Raw genomic sequence first — 19,024 nt, forward strand, 5'->3', positions numbered from 1 at the left:
CATGGATCAATTAGTATGTCAATACTGTACAATATATTGCCGCCTGTAGGTTTTTAAGCCTGCAGGTGGCAGCAGGCCTTGATGGCCAAACGGAAAATTTATGCATTGTAAACAAAGCTCTGACCACAATCCAGTGTTTGTTCATAATTACATGTAAGCAGACATATTTACAATGATGTTATGTATAAAACGATGGCCTGTAAATCAAACAATCTTTTTTATAATATCATATGAATTTCTGTTTTATCCAGACATTATGTAAACGTGCATACTTCTCCATTCTCGTACAATTTTTATGGCTGCATCCACGGGCATATGGTTTCAGCTGAAAAACCAACAAAGGTAAGTCAACATTGTTGAAGGGTATAAACCCCGTCCTAAGCACGGTGTGCTATGGTCCATCATGCACGACAAACCGACACAAAGACATATCATAGTCGCGGCATCGAAGTTGAACGATTAATATTGCACCTAACATAATTACCACATTCAAAAGAGACAACAGACGGACAGACTGATACTATCGTGATTAATATTAAGCTACACACTTTTCTACAAATTAACAGCATTCACTTCTGGAATCGTAGCCACACAAATGTCCAAATCGCCAGCAGGCAGTTTTTCAGATGTTGTAAACACCCGGTGGTTTGGTAATGGAACTAGGACATTTCAGTTCAGTCAAATTCCATTGACCAAACCGTCAGACTGGTACCGAAGACGAAGAAACACCGTAGTGACATATCCACCCACGTGGCATTAAACGCTGTCTGGTTTGGTTGACTGAAGGTCTATAGATCATTTGCGACTGCATTCAAAAATTAATTCAGTTTACTTACAGTTTGAATTACTGAAAAGAATTTCAGTTGTAGTTCATATACTTTACAAAAGTAGGGGAACCTGAACTTTGAAGTCTGTCAGAAAGAAAAACCATTGAGGGACGTTACAATGACATTCATCCTGTGTATGCAGCATCGTTTCACGTTATCACCACACGCACACACAATGCATGGGAAGCACGTGCACAACGTGGGAGCCTACTACACGTGCATGGGGTGTCATTATGAATCTGACGTTTTTCAGGCAGGTCGATAAATCACTGTAGACCATTTTTTCCGATAATTTTCTTGCATCCGTGCATGGTTGTGGTTTTCAGGGTCAAATCATACACTACTGACTGAAAATTGTAAACCTGAAATTTTCATATCATACTCCAGTCACCTAACAAGGGGGATAACTGAACGAACAGCTTTGCTTTGAATGAAATCCATGTGGTGATTCTCAAAACATCCATTATTATTGTAACAACATTGATTCAATCCCATATATCTCCCAATTTCGACAATCGTACATTGAAAGTACAGTTTCCCTACTTAGTTCGAAAGTATATAACACATAAGCGGTGACTATAAATATGGAGATAGTCATAATATTCACCAAGCACCAACAGAGCATTTGCCTCCACGATAGGACTGCGAATATCCGCTCACTCACTCACTGACCTGCCAACGGAGGTTGAAATTATCTTCGTGCTCTTAACAGATAAGGCCGGTTCAAGAGTGTTCATTGGTGTCTATGCTGGGCACATTGCTGCGCCTGTCACAAGGGTCTTCCTGCGTCTTTTATCTCTACCTCCACAGATCTTCTCCAAGTCTCCTTTCGGCGCCCCCTGTTTCTTCTTCCTGTTGGTGCCCATCGCATTGCAACCCTTGGTATGGAATCTGGGTGCATCCTACAGACATGATGATTTAACGCCTTTGTCGGTACTGGATCTGAGCGACACAGTTCTCCATTTGAAGTGGTGATAAGCCAGAACACGCGAAGTATTCTTCTGGGTACCCTGGTTTGGAATACACCGAGTTAGATGTTGTGTGATATTTTCCAGGATTATGCGCCGTACAATAGGCACAAAGAAGGTAGCTGTTGAAGATGCGAAGTTCGGTGGTTGAGCTGACTGATTTTGACCTCCAGATTGTCTTCAGTAAACTGTGTGAAAACTCCCCTGAATTTGCCTATTCTCGTATATTCTGCATGTACATATTGTCTAAATACCTCCAGGAAGCGTTAGCCTCACGATATATTCGTCTAACTGCACTACGAACATCCTGATTGCTCCTCTCTTGCGCTACGTATATAGAATAACTAGCACATCACTTCCCTCGAAGCTTAACATAGACAATGTTACGCAGTAGCAGTTGTCATAGAAACATTACTCGGGTACATGCCAACATAAACAATGAAATGTCACAAACTTGGTTGTGAACTTTGCTGTTGGCGTAACGAAGGTGTTTCAAACAGATACAACTTCAATTAGAGTTATTTCCTTTGAAAAGGAATACGCCTATCCATTATGTATGCTCCCGTTACCAAATGGGCTGTTCTGATGCTGCACACAAAATAACCCCCTGAAATCTGCGAATAACGTGGGGCAGGATTTCAACAATAAGACAACAATAAATACATACCAGATAACAGAAGCAGTTACGGTAATTATCATGCAAAGTATGAGAACGCCCCATACTACAGGAATGGCAGAATGTGCCTATTGTTGTCACCTAATTCCATGACAAGGTGCCCTGGATTGAGGTTATTTTCACTGCTGTTTTATTTTTTAGCCTGATATTCCAAAGGGAATATACTTCGTGGCAAAATCGAAACAGACATTTACTGGCGTTTACGTACATTTCATAGATGTACAAATAAAATGTTAAACACAATTAAAATGACATAGATTGGTGTGAAAATGATCTTCCAACCGTAATTTTTACAACGTAATTGTGATAAACCTTGCAATGAAAATCATTTCCGTGTCAACCCAAAGGCAATGAAGGTACATCTCGGTGGACCTAGCCAAGATCACAAAAGGGTCCTGATGAATGCAGTGTTCCTATGCTGTTTAACACAGCATGAATGAAAGTCAACATACACAGATTTAGTTATTAACAATCAATAGACTTTCTTTCATCATGTTTACAATACCATTCAGTTTAGAGAGAGCGTGTACAGCACGTTTATTGTTTGTGCAGATGACGACCAGGACGATTTGCCATTACACCGGTAGTGAGGACAAAAGGACATGGTAACTGTGGGGTTCTACCTTCTTGGTTTCGTCGCTCTGTCTTGCGCTGCAGGTAAGTTTGTGTTTTAGTGGTTGTTGGTTTTACAATGTGTGTCTTTATCCTTCCTCAATGTTATTCATCATGTTTGGAAATCTCCAGTAATGTGCCTAATGTATTGCATTAAAGCACATCATTATTGTTGCAGGGTACAACTTTAGATATTGGCATATGCTACTAGGAGAAGTCTATAGATCTTGTATTAATGAGATGAACCTCTGCATTCTGCAGGATGAAATAAATCGAAAATCACTTTCTCCATTAATATTTTGCATCATCGAATAACAATTTGTACAAAGTTTAACACCAAGAAAGACGTTTAACATACGTACTTGCGTGCCTAAATTACCACGAAACAAGCGAACATTTATCCATACAGAGATACCTGTGACTGTTGCTAGGTGATCATCAGTCCTTGACAACTGAAGATGGAATCAATCACCGACAAGGAAATCATAAAGTCTCCATCCGGGAAATGGCAAAATGGATACAAAACACGAGATGGCGTTCTGTAGCTATTGTGTTTGATGGGAAATCAGGTGGGTTATTGGTATAATTGTATATTTACAACTATTGCAATTTAGACAACTATTTGTACCCAAAAAATCGGCAAAAGAGTTCTTGTTAACCACTTCCGGATTACAAATCTACCTCAAGCAAACAACCTTGTATGTTCATTATTTATATGGTTAGAAAACCCTTTGAGATTTAAAGTTTGGAAAAAAACACACTTTCATTTACCATTTATTAGGTTTTTGATTTGAAGATATGTAAATTCCAATAGACGTAGATCCCCATCAGGGGCGTAGCTACCATGATAAAAAGAAGCTCGGGGTTACACATCATTGTTGCTAAATAGGTTGGGCAAGCCCAATACTATCTAAATATAAAACTTTGCAACTGATCGGGCTTACACGGAAAAATTGGCTTGCTACGCGCCTGCCCATCCCTTTAAATCATCCGGCTCTCAGTACCACTTGTGACATTTTCTGTGAAGCGCCTTACAGTGTTTTATTTCGAAATCATGCAGAGCGCTATACAAATGTTGTGTTGTGTCCGAACCAAATAAACAGCAGAGTATAACTAAATTACCAACGAACTAAAATTCAATGAAATGGGGCTTAAATTACATTCATTTGTAAGGAATCTATCTTGCGATATCTTTGCTAATGTGTTGTACATATCAAGTTCTTCATTTTTAAAGCAATAGCAACAACGCTGATGACAACTTTATCAGCATCATTACTGGGAACGATAGGACTGATATACGACTTAAACCACGGTGACATTCAGCCTGTCCTGCACGCTGCATACCACAACCTTCAACCACACATCAATATTGTGCTGCTCTGTCATGATTCCGTATCATGCCGGAGGGTCCTAGATGAGGTAGAGTTTCATAATAACTTTTATGAGTTAATCCCCAAATTGAGAATAGGGTAACCGGGAATTAGTCAATCAATCTTTATCCGCTACTTAGAAAGCCACAGGGCTATAGTACATTTGTATACACGACATTTACAACAGAGCAGCAGAAAAGTTCGTGTGGAATATTTACAAATTACAAATTTAAAGTAGATTTGCTTTGTATAAATGCAAAATAGATGTACATTGACAAGTTCTGTAATTTAATAGTGTTTTCACTTGTTAATAACATAGTCATTTTATTTCATTTGGATGAGCACAATAGTAGGGTGCTAGATATTTCTGAAAAGAAAATAGTTTTCATCTTCCACAACATAGATGTCTTTCATTCTTTGGGTAACAGACATTCACAGGTAACATAACACAAAAGCAGTGATCATTGCAATACAGTCAGAAGTAGTAATGCCCACCTCTCATGAACAATAATATCACTTGTAAATATAGACCCAGACAGAGCACTATGATCATTACACACAATGCTGGTATTTGAGATAAGAGACAAAAGTTAACTCCCCTCATATACCTAAGAAACAACTGCTTGATCTTTCTGCCCTGTCTTCAACGTTTTTGAATGTTTTTCATTAGCAATTTTACATGCAAACACCACAGATAGAAATAGACGTGCATGTGTGTTACCACAGTTGAATGTATGTTAAACGCAAAATGGTATGTACAAGTAATTATTAAGCATGCTTATAACGATATCTAGAGTTTTATCTACCATTGTTCAAATGTCACCCTTGTGTTTGGGTATTAAAATACCCAAAATTTTGGTTCAAAATTGCCTCTGTTCGCCCAGCAGAAAATGGGTACCCGATGGAATAAGTGATGTAACCACTAACCTTCTAGCGCCTAACAGGCAGCTTGTGTTAATCGGGGTAATAATAATTAGATTGTTTGGCTGCTTCGAGCATGCATTGTGCACGGAGTAATGAGCATGATAAATGGAATATTACTATTATTATTGTTATTATCCTTATGGATTATTGTGTCCATGTGTTTTAGGCAGCACGCTACGATATCAACTCCAACAGAACATCCGACTTTAGACACCAGTCCAAGTGGATCGTTCTTGTAAATGAAGACACAAAGAATATTACCTTTGACTTGCCTGTGTCTATAGAAAATGTGGCATTGTTTCAGTTGGTGGTAAACGTAAGATAATTTCTTCACAAGGGTAAGTGAGTGAGTAAAGTTAAGATCGCCTATTTGACATTATACCAGTTTTATCAGGACGCGGCAGCTGATGAGGGTGGCAAGACGAGTGACTGTGGAGATTTATTGGCTTGATTGGATATTTATATTTATGTGTGGGTTATTGCTTGTGTATCAAGGGTTCTGAAAGCCAGCATTTTCATCGTTTGGTTCGGATAAACAATCTCAAATATATTTTGAATATTGTCTCCAATGTATCTCCAACATCTATATGTATTCTCATTCACTGTAGGACGCAAGGGTCGACAGTGCCAATGTACATGCAATCCATACCACGATCGGAGAGAGCATGTTCCAAGCTGTTACTACAAATTTAAACACAGAACAGGCTCTGTTTCCAAACCTGAATTATGGATTTAACAATCGGACGTTAGTGGTCTCTACATTACCGGTAAGGTTAATATTACCCTTACAACTCTCTGTATTTTTATAGGATATAATCTGAAAACAGTCAGATATAATGGCCTCTGCATCATACCCGATACTTAAAAGGCTTCTATGCTTGTCGTAAGAGGCGACTAACGGAATCGGGTGGTCAGGCTCACTGGCTTGGTTGACACATGTCATCGGTTCCCAATTTCGCAGATTGATGCTCATGCTGTTGATCACTGGATTGTCTGGTGCAGACTCGATTATTTACGGGCGGCACCATATAGCTGGAATATTGCTGAGTGCGGCGTAATACTAAACTCACTCACTCATACACGAAACTACAATATGTAATCATATTCCATCTTTATAACGTAATATATCCTGACGAAAACATATATTTCTAACACAATATTTTTTTATTGTGTTTGATTTTTATGTCGAACACATGTAGACATACTTTCTCTCTCCCTACATTCTGAATTCTTAGAGGACACTTTCTTCATGTCAGATTGTTTAAATCTACAAAACTAAACTATATACACATGATCGCAGTATTTGTATGTAGTTAAAGTCTTGTCAGCATATTGTGAAATTTCTAACTTATGCTTCCTGTCCTTGAACCTTTACGTGAAAAAATTATGTTTGAAATACTGAAACAAGTTAAACTGAAAACAGGAATCTCGTGAAATTCGAATGATGTTGTTCCTGAATAAGCAACTTTTTCAGTAGTCTCTCAAAAATGTGTTACGACGTTATTTTGAAAAGTTTTGTTCGGTTTCATTTAACGGTATGTTTCGTTTTGCAGTTCATTTACAGGATCCAAAGGTTTTCAAAGTCGCCCAGAATGTTGTTAATCCATAGATCTTTCTGATAAAGAATCTGTCTCATATTTACGATCATGTCAGTCCATAGGTATTCTTGAAATGCGCCAGGTCGACGAGAGAATCATTATTTCCGGACCTGTATATGAAATCCTGGAAACCTTGGCAGACGTTCTCAATTTCAGGTGAGTAGAATGTTAAAAAACATTTAAGAAAAATACTCAAAGGCTACTACATAATCTGTAATGAAATGTAATGCAAACGTGTCAAATTGTCAGCCGTGGTAAATGTCCCACTCCCCCTTAGAGACATGGATAATTATGTTATCTAAATAAACAAACATACCATATCTTCTTTTTAATTATACGAAATAATTATGAACCACTCTGGAACCAGGAACTCACCTCCGACACAAACACATGCAAAGGCATGACGATTCCACCCCTGAAAAAAACATGGGAACAGCATGCATGAGCAAACAGCAAATTTATTTCGCTGCGTCCGTGTCCAGTCCATTAAAGGAAAAGGCTGAAAACCTTACCCATGCCCGCAATGTCGTAACATTGGTCAAATATTTTAGCACGAGTAACATGGCGCTCTTTGAAATCTTCAAGAACCAAACATGTTCGATAGTTCGACATGTTGTCAAAACGATCAAGGCGCGGGGATATTTCATACAAAAAAGTTGCCTGTTGGAAAGATAAATATTGAACTCCATGCATGGCGTTTGAAACATGCCTTAAGAAAGTGGTCAAATATAAGAAGAGTTATCCTTGGGATGATGCTTTTATACTCAAGTGCACCTTAGAGTACCATTTTAATTAAGTTCTATCCGGGATTTGAACCCACATTCTCAGATTAACCCACTCGGCCACAGAGACATCGCAGTCTGGATCATCACCTTGTCAAAAAAGGCTGTGACAAGAGTAAGTTTGTCATAGCAGTCATGGAAGAAAGGCATGTACCTTTCAGGAAGCGGCTTCGTCACCTGTTGGGTAGGTTTGGGATTAAAGCGTTCGCTCGTCACACCAAAGACGCAGGTTCGATTCCCCACATGGGGATAATAATAATATCACAATATATGAAGCCCATATTCATGTCCTCCGCCTTGAAATTGTTGGAATATTGCTTAACAATCGGCGTAAACTCCATTCGCCGATGGTTTTCTTAAGAATGGTGTAGGGATAGTGCTGTACAAATTTAATACATGTGAAGAATTGAAAGGTAACTCATTCTGTTTCTGTATTGCAAATCACAAATGCCTCATTGTTTGAGGAATCATGGTTAATGTTTTAGGCGAGGATTTGTGGTATTTTTCTTTGCAATGAGTTTTATTATGCTTTTGAATCCAAGTGAATAATGTACAATGACTTTAAGGCAAAAGTTCATATTACTGAGGTGTGCTATGTTTTTTAAAATAATAGTCATAAACAGAATATTATTAACATGTTAATTAAAACAAAATCTTTGATCAAACAGTAAACTGGTTGATGTTCACATGTATTAGTAATCTTATGTGGAACCTTGTCAGTGTAAACAGTTGGTATTGTTATCCAACAGGACAGCCTTCTCATGACAGCTGGCTTGGACAGCCAATTCTTGTTTCTCGTACCCTGAGTCAAAGGCAAACAAAACGTTATGTCGCCCAGAACATACGTCTAAATATACATTCGGACACGAGCAAAGAATTAAGAAAGCAACTAAAAACAAATTTTATTCGCAGTGACCTAAAATGGTGTCATCAAATCTTTTTTCAGCTACCTCCTTCGGCCCCCAACTGACAAAGAATGGGGCCAGGAGATGAATGGGGTGTGGAACGGAATGACAGGTCAACTACAAAGAAGAGTATGTATATCATGTGCAACTTAGAATTTCTACGCTCGAAAGACATCAGAGTGGCGCTCGAAAAGCCGCTGAACGTATGTCTTGGGTCGTTACGTAACCAGTGTAGCCAAAGCGTAGTATTTAAGATTGAGCCCGTTTTTTTTAACAGCTGATTAAGTTCGCTGAGTGTTGTAACAACTGAAATCCAACATGTAGAAGATAAGTTAACTATTTTGTCACTTCAGTTTAAGTCAAATAATTGGTATTTGTGTCCGTATTCGGAGAGTAGATTTGTAGTAAAGTTGCAAGTCAGTACTTTATAGCTCACTGGCTTCTATTCTCGATTCACCGCAAAGATAGACTAAATTGTGCCGATAAAAACTTCTTTCACACATTCGTTTATATTTTAGAAGGAGAACATACCTTTAGTTGAAATATATTTGCAAGTAATAGTGACAGTTTTATGACTTAAAAAATTGTTAGGGTGTAATTGAGGTGTGTGGAAATTTTGACATTTCACCATTGAAATGCTATACGCCGTTGTTTGAGTATTCCTGGTTACTTCCTCAAAAACATCTTTCACATACACCTTTAATTCTTATTAGGGGAATATACTATCAGGTGAAATGTGTTTGCAAGTAATATTGATAGTTTCATAATCTAAAAAGGAATGTTAGGGTGTATTTGAGGTGTGTGAAAAATATGACATATTGCCGATCTGATCTGATTCGCCATTGATGCTTGAGGGTTATAGTTCCATAACGTCTTTCTTGTTGATCTTATTATTTGAAAAAAACTGGGAAGGTGTTTTAGAACTCTTTGTGACAGTTTTACACTTTATTTTTGAGGGCGGTGTGACAGTGTCAGTTAACATTTTGTTAATGTCCATTCCATTCCCCACATGCAATAAGATATCTGACTTAATTATTAATGTAAACAAAAATGTTTCAAAGTAGATTTTTTTTAAAGGACAACTGATGATAACACGTGTTCTCGCGATACTTTTGCGTTCTTTAACATGTTTTTGGGGGGAAGGCCGCGGTGTATCATTTATTCTTTCATTCATTCACGTATGTACTTCTTTCTTTTATTCTTTATTTCGTTGATTCATTCACACAATTCTTGCTCTTAATTCTTACTATAATTCATTCATTCATTGTAAAATTCCGACTGATACAAAAAACTGACTCAAGTTCTGTTAAACCAGGGATAATCTACAATGTATATACTCTGTATAGTCTCCCTGGTTAAACACAACTGAAGTTGCACTGGGAACGAGCCAAGGCACTGTGTGCGTTGGAGCATGACGAAGCACACGTTAATTAGTACAAATGGTAAAGAAAGCAAGCGAGTGGCCTATACCTGCTGTGGAGTCTCCCTGATTTTAGTAAGGTATTGCGATCTGTAACTTCATATAGTTTGGTTAACATCGTTTTTTTGGCATATGAGAAATAAGAACAAAAGTAAGGTACATCGTGGATGAATGAGTGAGTGAGTGCTGTTTTAAAACTTTTAAACTGCATCAGCAATTTTGCAGCTATTCGCGGCTCTTTGAGGATGGGAACATCTATATTACACTCAATATTCCTTGCCACTGGTATTGGAATCTATTTGTAATCGAAACATTATAATATACTGAGAAGTTGCCATCCATAAAGAATCTTGCCTTTCTTGATGAGGTTTGAGTTTACAACTTCAGGTTCTGTATGCATGCCTAGTGTACCGATTTCCTTTTCATCTCACCATTTCAGGAGGTTGATTTGGTAGCAGCAGACCTAAGTGTTCACGAAGACAGGATTGCTGTCATGGACTTCGTGATGCCTCCAATAATGTACAGCTACGTGGATGTGATGTACAAGAAGGTTGACGATGACGTCAGTCGATGGCTGCTACTGGCCAAACCGTTCAAACTTGAAGTGTTTCTGGTCGTCTTTCTATGCGGATTCTTGTTTCAAATCGTGTACAGGATAACATTAATTGGTATAGAAGTGGGATTATCCAAATACGGCTACTGTTATGAAATGCTGTGGTTTACAGTTGCAACAATGCTGAAGCAAGGTATGCTTTGAAGCATTAATATATGTTATGATCCGTAGTTTTGAGTCCACAGAAAGAGAGAGAAAGAGAAAGAGAGAGGAGGGGGGGGGGGGGAAAGAGAGAACATTATTTGATTGGTATAATTATGTTGTTTACCAAGGATTACACCATGCCATGGTCAAATGCAACATATGTCATATTTGGGATTTCACTTTCTTAGTAAAGTACAAATTCTAGTACTTTTGGGGGTTGAGACCCATCCGGGATTCGAACCCGCATTCTCAGAGTCAAGCATCTAATCGCCATCACACAAACTCGAATGCGGGTTCGAATCCCGGATGGGACTCAACCCAAAAAAGTACTAGAATTTGTACTTTACTAAGAAAGTGAAATCCCAAATATGACATGTGTTGTTTACCAATATCTACAAGCTTTAAACTATGTATATTTACTTCAGACGTCTTCTCCATGTGTTGTTTTCATTTGTCCATTTCATTTTTGGTGGGTGTATATGTTTTTATTATGTGACATATTTTCTTGTCAGATTTGTCCATGACACATCCAAAACTGACCTCGAAATCGTGTGGAAGTAAAGTGCTCATAGCGTCCTGGTGGCTATTTCTAATTGTTATGGTGTCCATTTATTCTGCAAATCTCACAGCCGGACTATCAGTGACGAAACAAAAGCCTCCGTTTTCAAACCTTATGGAGCTGGTAGAGAGGAAGGACTACACTTTGGGAATGCCTATTGAAGGCGTTAATTACGATCTATTTAAGGTTCGTATTAATTGCATTAGATAATTGTCTGATAGATAATATTCTTGAACTCTGCTGAAAGATTTCATATTAAAGTATTTTAATTGCGAAAGCTAACTTCTCATAAGCATTGCTGTTGCACGCACAGTGTTGGTTGGTGGGGTGCAGTTTAATGCCGCACTCAGAGGTATTCCAGCTGTTTGGCGGCGACATATCAACATATTCATAATAACAGGTGACTGAGTTTGGTTTTACCCCACTTTTAGCAATATTGCAGCAATATCATGGCGGGGGCAACAGAAATGAGCTTCACATAGTGGGTGGGGGTGGGGGAGTTGGGAGAACGGGTCTTCTACGTGACGGGCCTACGGTGGAACAACTAGGCTACCCTTTAACGCTCAGATCGGGCGGTGGTATACCTGGAGAGCATGCCGTCACTACCTCGTGCTTTTACCAGACATTAGGTAATTGTGTGTCTGAATGTATCAAACTCAATGCACCTTCGCCAATGTATGTTAGTCAGTTAGCCATAATAGTTGTACTACTACTTGTGAAAAGTGATGTTTGCTAAAGCTGTATCCTTTGAGTTGAAAGTGGGGCTTGCTAAAGCTTAAATGTCTTGAGGATATTATATGCCACAAAAATTATGACACAGCATTTCATGTCTCTGTCTCCTCTGATAATGCTTCACCAGACATCCCCGCGAAAGGACGTACGAAAGGCTTGGGCGAGAATGAAGAAAGAAAATGAAACCAACCCTTTTATAATGTCCACTGATTATAATGCGCATTATAGAAGGGTCCAGACAGACAAACATGCTGTGTTTATGTATAGTCACCAAATAAAGACATATACAGATGAAGACTGTAGATTGGCTGCACTTGGGGACAAGATCAGTTGGCAACAAAGCGCATTCGGTGTACCATTACAGTCACCACTGAAGGATGATCTAGAGAATGCGTAAGTATGAAGGAAGGAAAAGGAATCTTCCATATACGTACGAATTACGATTTGAAATTCACTGGTTTAATATTCCATGCTCAACCAGGGTATTCTTTATCTCCATGAACGTCCCCATGCTGCTCAATCAGGGTATTCTTTATCGCTCAGTCATTCCGATGAGTCAATATTATTTCACTGTTCAGGCCACTTGCCCCATAGCATATGCTGAAAGATAAAACATAGTTAGGTCATACATCGAGAGTGTTACATCTCTGTCGACATAATTTTAAATAACTTACATGAATATACAGCTATCGCGCGTGGTACATAGACATGACAGGAGTTGAACATATTTTCGAACATAATTCTACCAGTGTAATATTTCTGCAACGAGGTAAGAAAACAGTTTCTCAAGTGAGTATATGTCGTACATATAAAAGACATGGTATTCATCTTCTACCAAATGAAGGTCACAATATTTAAACAAGCATTCTTTATGAGGACTCTTTAACAATGGCTGAATAATCTTGAGTGGAACGTTGTAAAGAGATATTCGAAATTTACATATTATCTTTGTCGATTATAAGGGTACGTTTCCGACTAAGCCCGTGAGGTGTCTATGTGCTTGTTTTAGCATGAGTTACCTGGTTGCGTCAGGAATATTACAGAAGATATTTGAGAGAAGGAAGAACCACCGGTATCACAACAGGACTTGTGAGGTGCAGGGTTTGGTAGAAGCTATAACGACTGAAGATTTACTTGGAGCTATCGTCGTCGTTTGCGGAGGAGTTGCGTTGTCTGTGTTCACGTTGGTGCTGGAAGTACTGATTCCCAGACTGAATATTTGATTCCATTCAATTACATCATATCCTTAAGCCTAATCTCTTGCTTGAGAGGGAGCTCCAAATAGATGTGAATATATAGACTGTCTTATGTATATTTATGTATATTTAGTGTTATTCAAGGTGACTTTAGATAACATATAACCTCTTCAAGCATATGGCAAAACATGGGTTATATATGTGTCCGTGTTGTGACCACATGCTATTGAGAAACATGTTATAATAAATTGGATCCAATGTTAAACCCCTTTTTTCTCAAAGACCCATAAAGATCCGTGTTATAACTGATCTTCAGCAACACATGTTGGTCGCACTAACGGGGTCGAGTTGGCGGGCACGCTGACTTGGTTGACAAATGTCAAATTGATGTTCATGATGTTGATCACTGGGTTGTCAATTCCAAATTTGATTACGTACACTTTGGGCTTTAAAGAAGAGAAACGCATAAAACATGTGGATGATCTTAACGCCAGGAATTGAACCATTACCACACTTGGAGGAATTACAGCACGACCCCGCCACTGGACCGAACCTTTAATTATATAGTACCCATCAAAAGTTCAGACAAATTAGTGTACATGTAGCCTCTTACTACAGTCGTCTGTTCTGAACTACATTTTGCAAATTGTCTATACTGTTTAAAGGTTACATTTTCTGATCTAATGTAAAACAAATTCGTAACGTTAAAAAATATATGATATCGTCATAAGTGTAATAAATGATGAAACACGCCGAAATTGACGAATTCTTCACAAACCTTTTCACCGAAACGCAACTGTTCACATGCACGATATTTGCTCATGCCTTTCAGCAATTTGATGCATGGTCTTTGTGAAGTTCATCTGCATACGGTTTGCAGTTTGTTCCCCCAAATTAGTGAAGAAATTTATCTTTGATGTAATCGTGTATATACATAACACATAGTGAGTGCTTTAAGTGAGTCTAAACTTTTGACACCCGTGAAAGTCCAGGGTACAATACGCCTTTAGCAACACATGCCTGCCATAAAAGGCGACTATGCTTGTCGTAAGAGGCGACTAACGGGATCGGGTGGTCAGGCTCACTGACTTGGTTGACACATGTCATCGGTTCCCAATTGCGCAGAACGATACTCGTGCTGTCTGTTGATCACTGGATTGTCTGGTGCAGACTCGATTATTTACAGGCAGCCTCCATGTAGCTGGAATATTGCTGAGTGCGGCGTAAAGCTAAACTCACTCACTGTAAACTTTTCATGGATAATTGTTGTTATCAGGGTACAATATGACCTAAAGTCATCACTGATTTTCAGTGATCTTCTAGGTACGCATTTCACGACGATTTCGCATCTCTAACGCTATAACGCATCTCTAACCCATATCTATGCCCTTGGGATGTTATATCCGTGTAAACAGATCCAGGTTGATGAATTGAACTGGGTCAGTGTGACAATGACGTAGATATCCATGTTCTACTGACATAGTTATTCGGGCTGGTTATAGTCGATGTGACCTACTTGTCCCGGTCATACACAATTTTTTATCATATTGTAATTGTTTTCTTCATGTTTTGTTAGGAGTGCAGAGCTCCACATAAGGTGTGTATTTGCGCATTTTACTCAATAAAAATCACATTTACTCAATTAATTACAAATCTGGGAGTACAAAAAAACGCATAAGAATCTCCTAATAGGTCTACAATACCTTGTGTACTTTACCCAATTAACTAAACTGGCTTGCGTGTGATTCTAAACTCTACAACAGCACTAGCTAATGGTAGACGATGATTGTATATACTATTATATACTAATATAGCCACACCCACTGTCTGGGGTTTACTCTAATAGTCACATGACTTCGAAGTTCAGTGTTTAGAAACGGCTGCCAACTGTTTGGCAATATGACAATTACTGAAAAAGTCTAGTCTATTGAGACGTATTTATATTTATATGTATAGTCATTTACCCAATAAGGATAAGAAACTGTGTAAAAGTACTCAATTCAGTTAACTGTTGGGAGTATACCAAATGCTAGTTACTCCACGCAAAAATGAAATTATTCATACATAAACAGACATGGGAGTAAATACCCAATTGCTTGATAAATTATCTGGAGCTGTGGGAGTGCTCTTGTGAGTTTAGGGAGGGAAGCCCGTTACCACTTTCTGTACTGTTTTATACGTTCACCCCATTGGGTAAAGACACGAATACCGGTGTAATGCTGACAAACACACAAACCTACCAAGGATAATTTGGATTCAAACCCATCAAACCCAACTACAATGATTAAAAACTTCTTGAGGTATGCATCTCAAAGTTTATAGTTTTATTACAAATATCATTATAAAAGTACAAAACAGCACATTAATACTTGTGTAACCTGGAATAAAAATGCATTTCCACCATGTAAAATAGTCAAAATATGCGAACATATTACAACAATTAAAAATATGAATAGTTTTGATGAGGCATCACCTTACGTTGGCTGGATGGAATTTGTTTTACAACCTTTTTGAGAACATAAATCAGAATGAATTTTGTTGTTACACGAAGAGCTCTTCTTTTGCGTATAACATTTATTTTACCATTTATCATTTGTCATTTATCTGGTTGTATCTGCATGAAAAAGTATTACATTTACTAAAATCACGAAAACAATTGTCCATGAAGCATATCGCAATCCGGAAGGTGCAAGGTGCATGAATTTGATGAGAATGTTCGCGTTTGTGAGTGGGTGAGTTAGTTGCCAAATCGGCAATATTTCAGCCATATAGTGATTAAAACAAGTTTAGAATTCACCATAAATACATGTAAGTTATAAAAACCTGTCATCGGAGGACAGTAGAAACGACTAGACGTTCACGTTTGTGAAAGGGCAGTGTTTCATGTGCTCAAGGCAAAGACTATCAATATAGATTGAAAAAACAATATCGTACAAGATTATCTAAACACCATATCGCCAACTGACAGAAGCTACACGCCATCCAAGGTTATAAGTAAATTAGACAATGTCTTTCACGCTGAAGTGGATGGGTCTCAGCACATCTCCCAACTGTCGGTTACATAACAGTGGATGAATCTCTGTTCATCTCCAATCAGATGTCCGTTTCAAAACAATGGATGAATCAGTGTTCATCACGAACCAGTTGTCCGCTACACAAAAATGGATGAATAAGTTTTCATCTCCAACCGGCTGTTCGTTACATTACAATGGGCGAATCTCTGTTCGTCTTTCATCTCAAAGTCAGTTGTCCGTTACATACAATGGACGAATCTCTGTTCGTCGTTCATCTCAAAGTCAGTTGTCCGTTACATTACAATGGACGAATCTCTGTTCGTCGTTCATCTCCGGTCTGTGGTCCGTTATACAACAATGGACGAATCTCTGTTCATTGTTCATCTCAAAGCCAGTTGTCCGTTACATTACAATGGACGAATCTCTGTTCGTCGTTCATCTCCAGTCTGTGGTCCGTTATACAACAATGGACGAATCTCTGTTCATCTCCAACCAAATATCGCCATTGGACGGTATTCCTACCAGAGATGCCTTCACATCGTTGATCGTGTTTCGCCTCAGTGCTCTCATCTCTACCCTGCTTATTTCCTTGTTCAGACTGATCATCTTCTTCTCTCCAGGCTCCCCCTGGCGCTTGAGAACGACGACAATAACCACGACCAACACAGCTACGGCAAAACCAACGGACACACCGAGGATGGATAAGTCAGTGAGTGAGAGATACGGAAAACCAGATTGTGGATGTTCAAATGTCTTCGACATTTCATTTCTTTCAGAAACAGCTGCGTCTTTCATATTTGCATCTGTGGATGTGGCACCGTGTTTATGTTTTGAATCATCAGTTTTCAGAGACATTAACTTAGTCGGTTCATAACCCCGAACACTGCTTCCAATGCTAGAAGATGAAGTGGGCATACTAACATCACCTGAAACCTGACCTACGCGTTCGACGTCAGAAGATATCGAAGTAGTCGTTTCATGATTTCCAACACTGCTTCCTATGCTGGAAGATGAAGTAGGTACTTGATGGCCAGAGCTTACCAATGGAGCAGCAGTAGTCGTTTTCTTGACACTTGTCGTTTTTTCTTCTGCAGATGGTACGACGCTCTGGCGTTTCTCCAGTACGGGAGAAGTGGGTGTGGTAAGGAGACTGGAAAATGTGCTTCCGCCTTCAGTTTGAGGTATAGGGATACGCTCTGTGAGTCTGTATGTACATCCTTTACCAATACACGACTCGGTGACAGGACCAGAGCCAGCTTCCTTGGTGCTGGTGCCGCTATGTGAGTGTGTTTGCCCATTATCTTCTTGTTTGTTTTCTTTGGTCGTCACGCTTAACGATTGGTTTGGTGAGATCATATCACGGCTGAATGTTATATTTACGTCTGTTTTCGCCACATCTTGTAACAACGATGTTGTCAATGTCGCGGGGGTGGTATCACCTGATGTTGTGGATGTCGTATTGTTGACAAGGTCAGGTGTCATTGTATCTGTTACTGACCTGTCACTCAGAGAGTTCACCATACTGGTCGTTTGCCATGATGCTCCAGCCTCGTTTTGATCCGGAGCAGACGACACCATCAGTGTTTGTTTTTTGTGTAATGGCAATAACGCCTCTCCATGTACCTGAAACAGACATCGGGAAATACTGAATATTTGCATACGACACACAAATCACATATTTTCTTAATTCCATCACATTATTGGTCTATTTAACAATTACGGCAAACGTGACAATTCACATCCTTAACTGAACCATTGTCAAAGCAATAAACGTACACATTGTTGTGTTTCAGTGACGGAGACACCAGCAACGATGCGTCATTAGCAGTTCCGTAAACAACTGACAAAGTTATCTTTGATCATGACTCATACAGATGAGCTTGTGTTATCAAGCAGACGTTTCATATTGCTATTTACCTCTTTGTAACATAACCTCCGAGCCAAAAAAACACGTTTGGAACCTCAAGAAATAATGACATCAATCGGTAGTTTGTAAAGCAAATGACACGATTAAAATCCATAATCGAGACAATAATTACTCTTTGCTAACAACAGAGTCGATTGGTCGATCCTTTCTATAGGTAGAGCAGATGTTCGTGATTCACAATCAGTGATGATAACACGTGTTCACCGAAACGTTCATTTAACACTACGTTATGTTCATTTCCCCCAAACGTGTTTATTCAAATACTCATCGATCATCTAATATAACGTGAAAAAAAGTTAATAAAAATATGTAAACAATTTGTACTCACCAGCACAGCGAAAATTGACAGTGAAAGAATTGATAACATTTTTTGTCTTCTTTTGCTCTCTGTTACGATAGACCCGTCAGTAGCCTTTGTTTCAAGTAAATGAATGTGTGTATGACAGTCTGGGTACTCCTCAAGGCTCGTGTTTGTGTGTTGTTGACGACAGACTACAGCTTACAGCTATAAATGTCAACCTGTTATCAATTAACGAGCGGAATAACCCGGAAACCGCTGGACCATCCAACCGTCACCTTCTATCGTCCTCGTGTATGCTTTTGTAGTTTTGCTACACGCCGTACTGTGGTTTCAAGGTTAACAGCGCGCTGACTGTGGGACGATGATGTGTATGGTCTGCAGTATCACAGACAGGTGTGATCAGAGACGTTATAAATCAAAAGCTTATTCAGCATGGGCTATTGATTGGGGGTGAGG

General features: G+C 38.9%; 3 protein-coding genes across 4 annotated transcripts in view; 1 reads left to right on the forward strand and 2 right to left on the reverse strand.

The window, feature by feature from the left end:
• LOC137294502 (glutamate receptor ionotropic, kainate glr-3-like) overlaps nucleotides 1-983 on the reverse strand; it is a 14,099-nt gene extending 13,116 nt beyond the window's left edge. Inside the window, exons 1-2 of one of the 2 annotated variants that reach the window (XM_067825533.1) lie at nucleotides 837-983; nucleotides 273-325 (exon numbers count right to left, since the gene is read on the reverse strand). The gene's annotated coding sequence lies outside the window, so the exon portion shown is untranslated. Of the gene's footprint in view, nucleotides 1-272; nucleotides 326-548; nucleotides 760-836 lie in introns of those variants that run through there. The other variant, XM_067825534.1, reaches the window with a different exon arrangement.
• Nucleotides 984-7,036: 6,053 nt separating this feature from the next.
• LOC137293486 (glutamate receptor ionotropic, kainate glr-3-like) lies at nucleotides 7,037-13,586 on the forward strand. The gene is made up of 6 exons (XM_067824054.1): nucleotides 7,037-7,131; nucleotides 8,704-8,791; nucleotides 10,522-10,828; nucleotides 11,352-11,584; nucleotides 12,258-12,523; nucleotides 13,140-13,586. Exons 1-6 carry the CDS (start codon nucleotides 7,049-7,051, stop codon nucleotides 13,351-13,353), a joined length of 1,191 nt encoding a protein of 396 aa, XP_067680155.1. The 5' UTR covers nucleotides 7,037-7,048; the 3' UTR covers nucleotides 13,354-13,586.
• A 2,041-nt stretch (nucleotides 13,587-15,627) lies between these two features.
• LOC137294274 (uncharacterized) lies at nucleotides 15,628-18,800 on the reverse strand. The gene is made up of 2 exons (XM_067825280.1): nucleotides 18,596-18,800; nucleotides 15,628-17,963 (listed from the first exon to the last, which is right to left on the reverse strand). The coding sequence occupies exons 1-2, from the start codon at nucleotides 18,632-18,634 to the stop codon at nucleotides 16,797-16,799; spliced, it is 1,206 nt and encodes a 401-aa protein (XP_067681381.1). The 5' UTR covers nucleotides 18,635-18,800; the 3' UTR covers nucleotides 15,628-16,796.
• Between the last annotated feature and the right edge of the window lie 224 nt (nucleotides 18,801-19,024).

This window comes from Haliotis asinina, chromosome 8 (assembly GCF_037392515.1).
Source record: "Haliotis asinina isolate JCU_RB_2024 chromosome 8, JCU_Hal_asi_v2, whole genome shotgun sequence".
NCBI lineage: Eukaryota > Metazoa > Mollusca > Gastropoda > Lepetellida > Haliotidae > Haliotis > Haliotis asinina.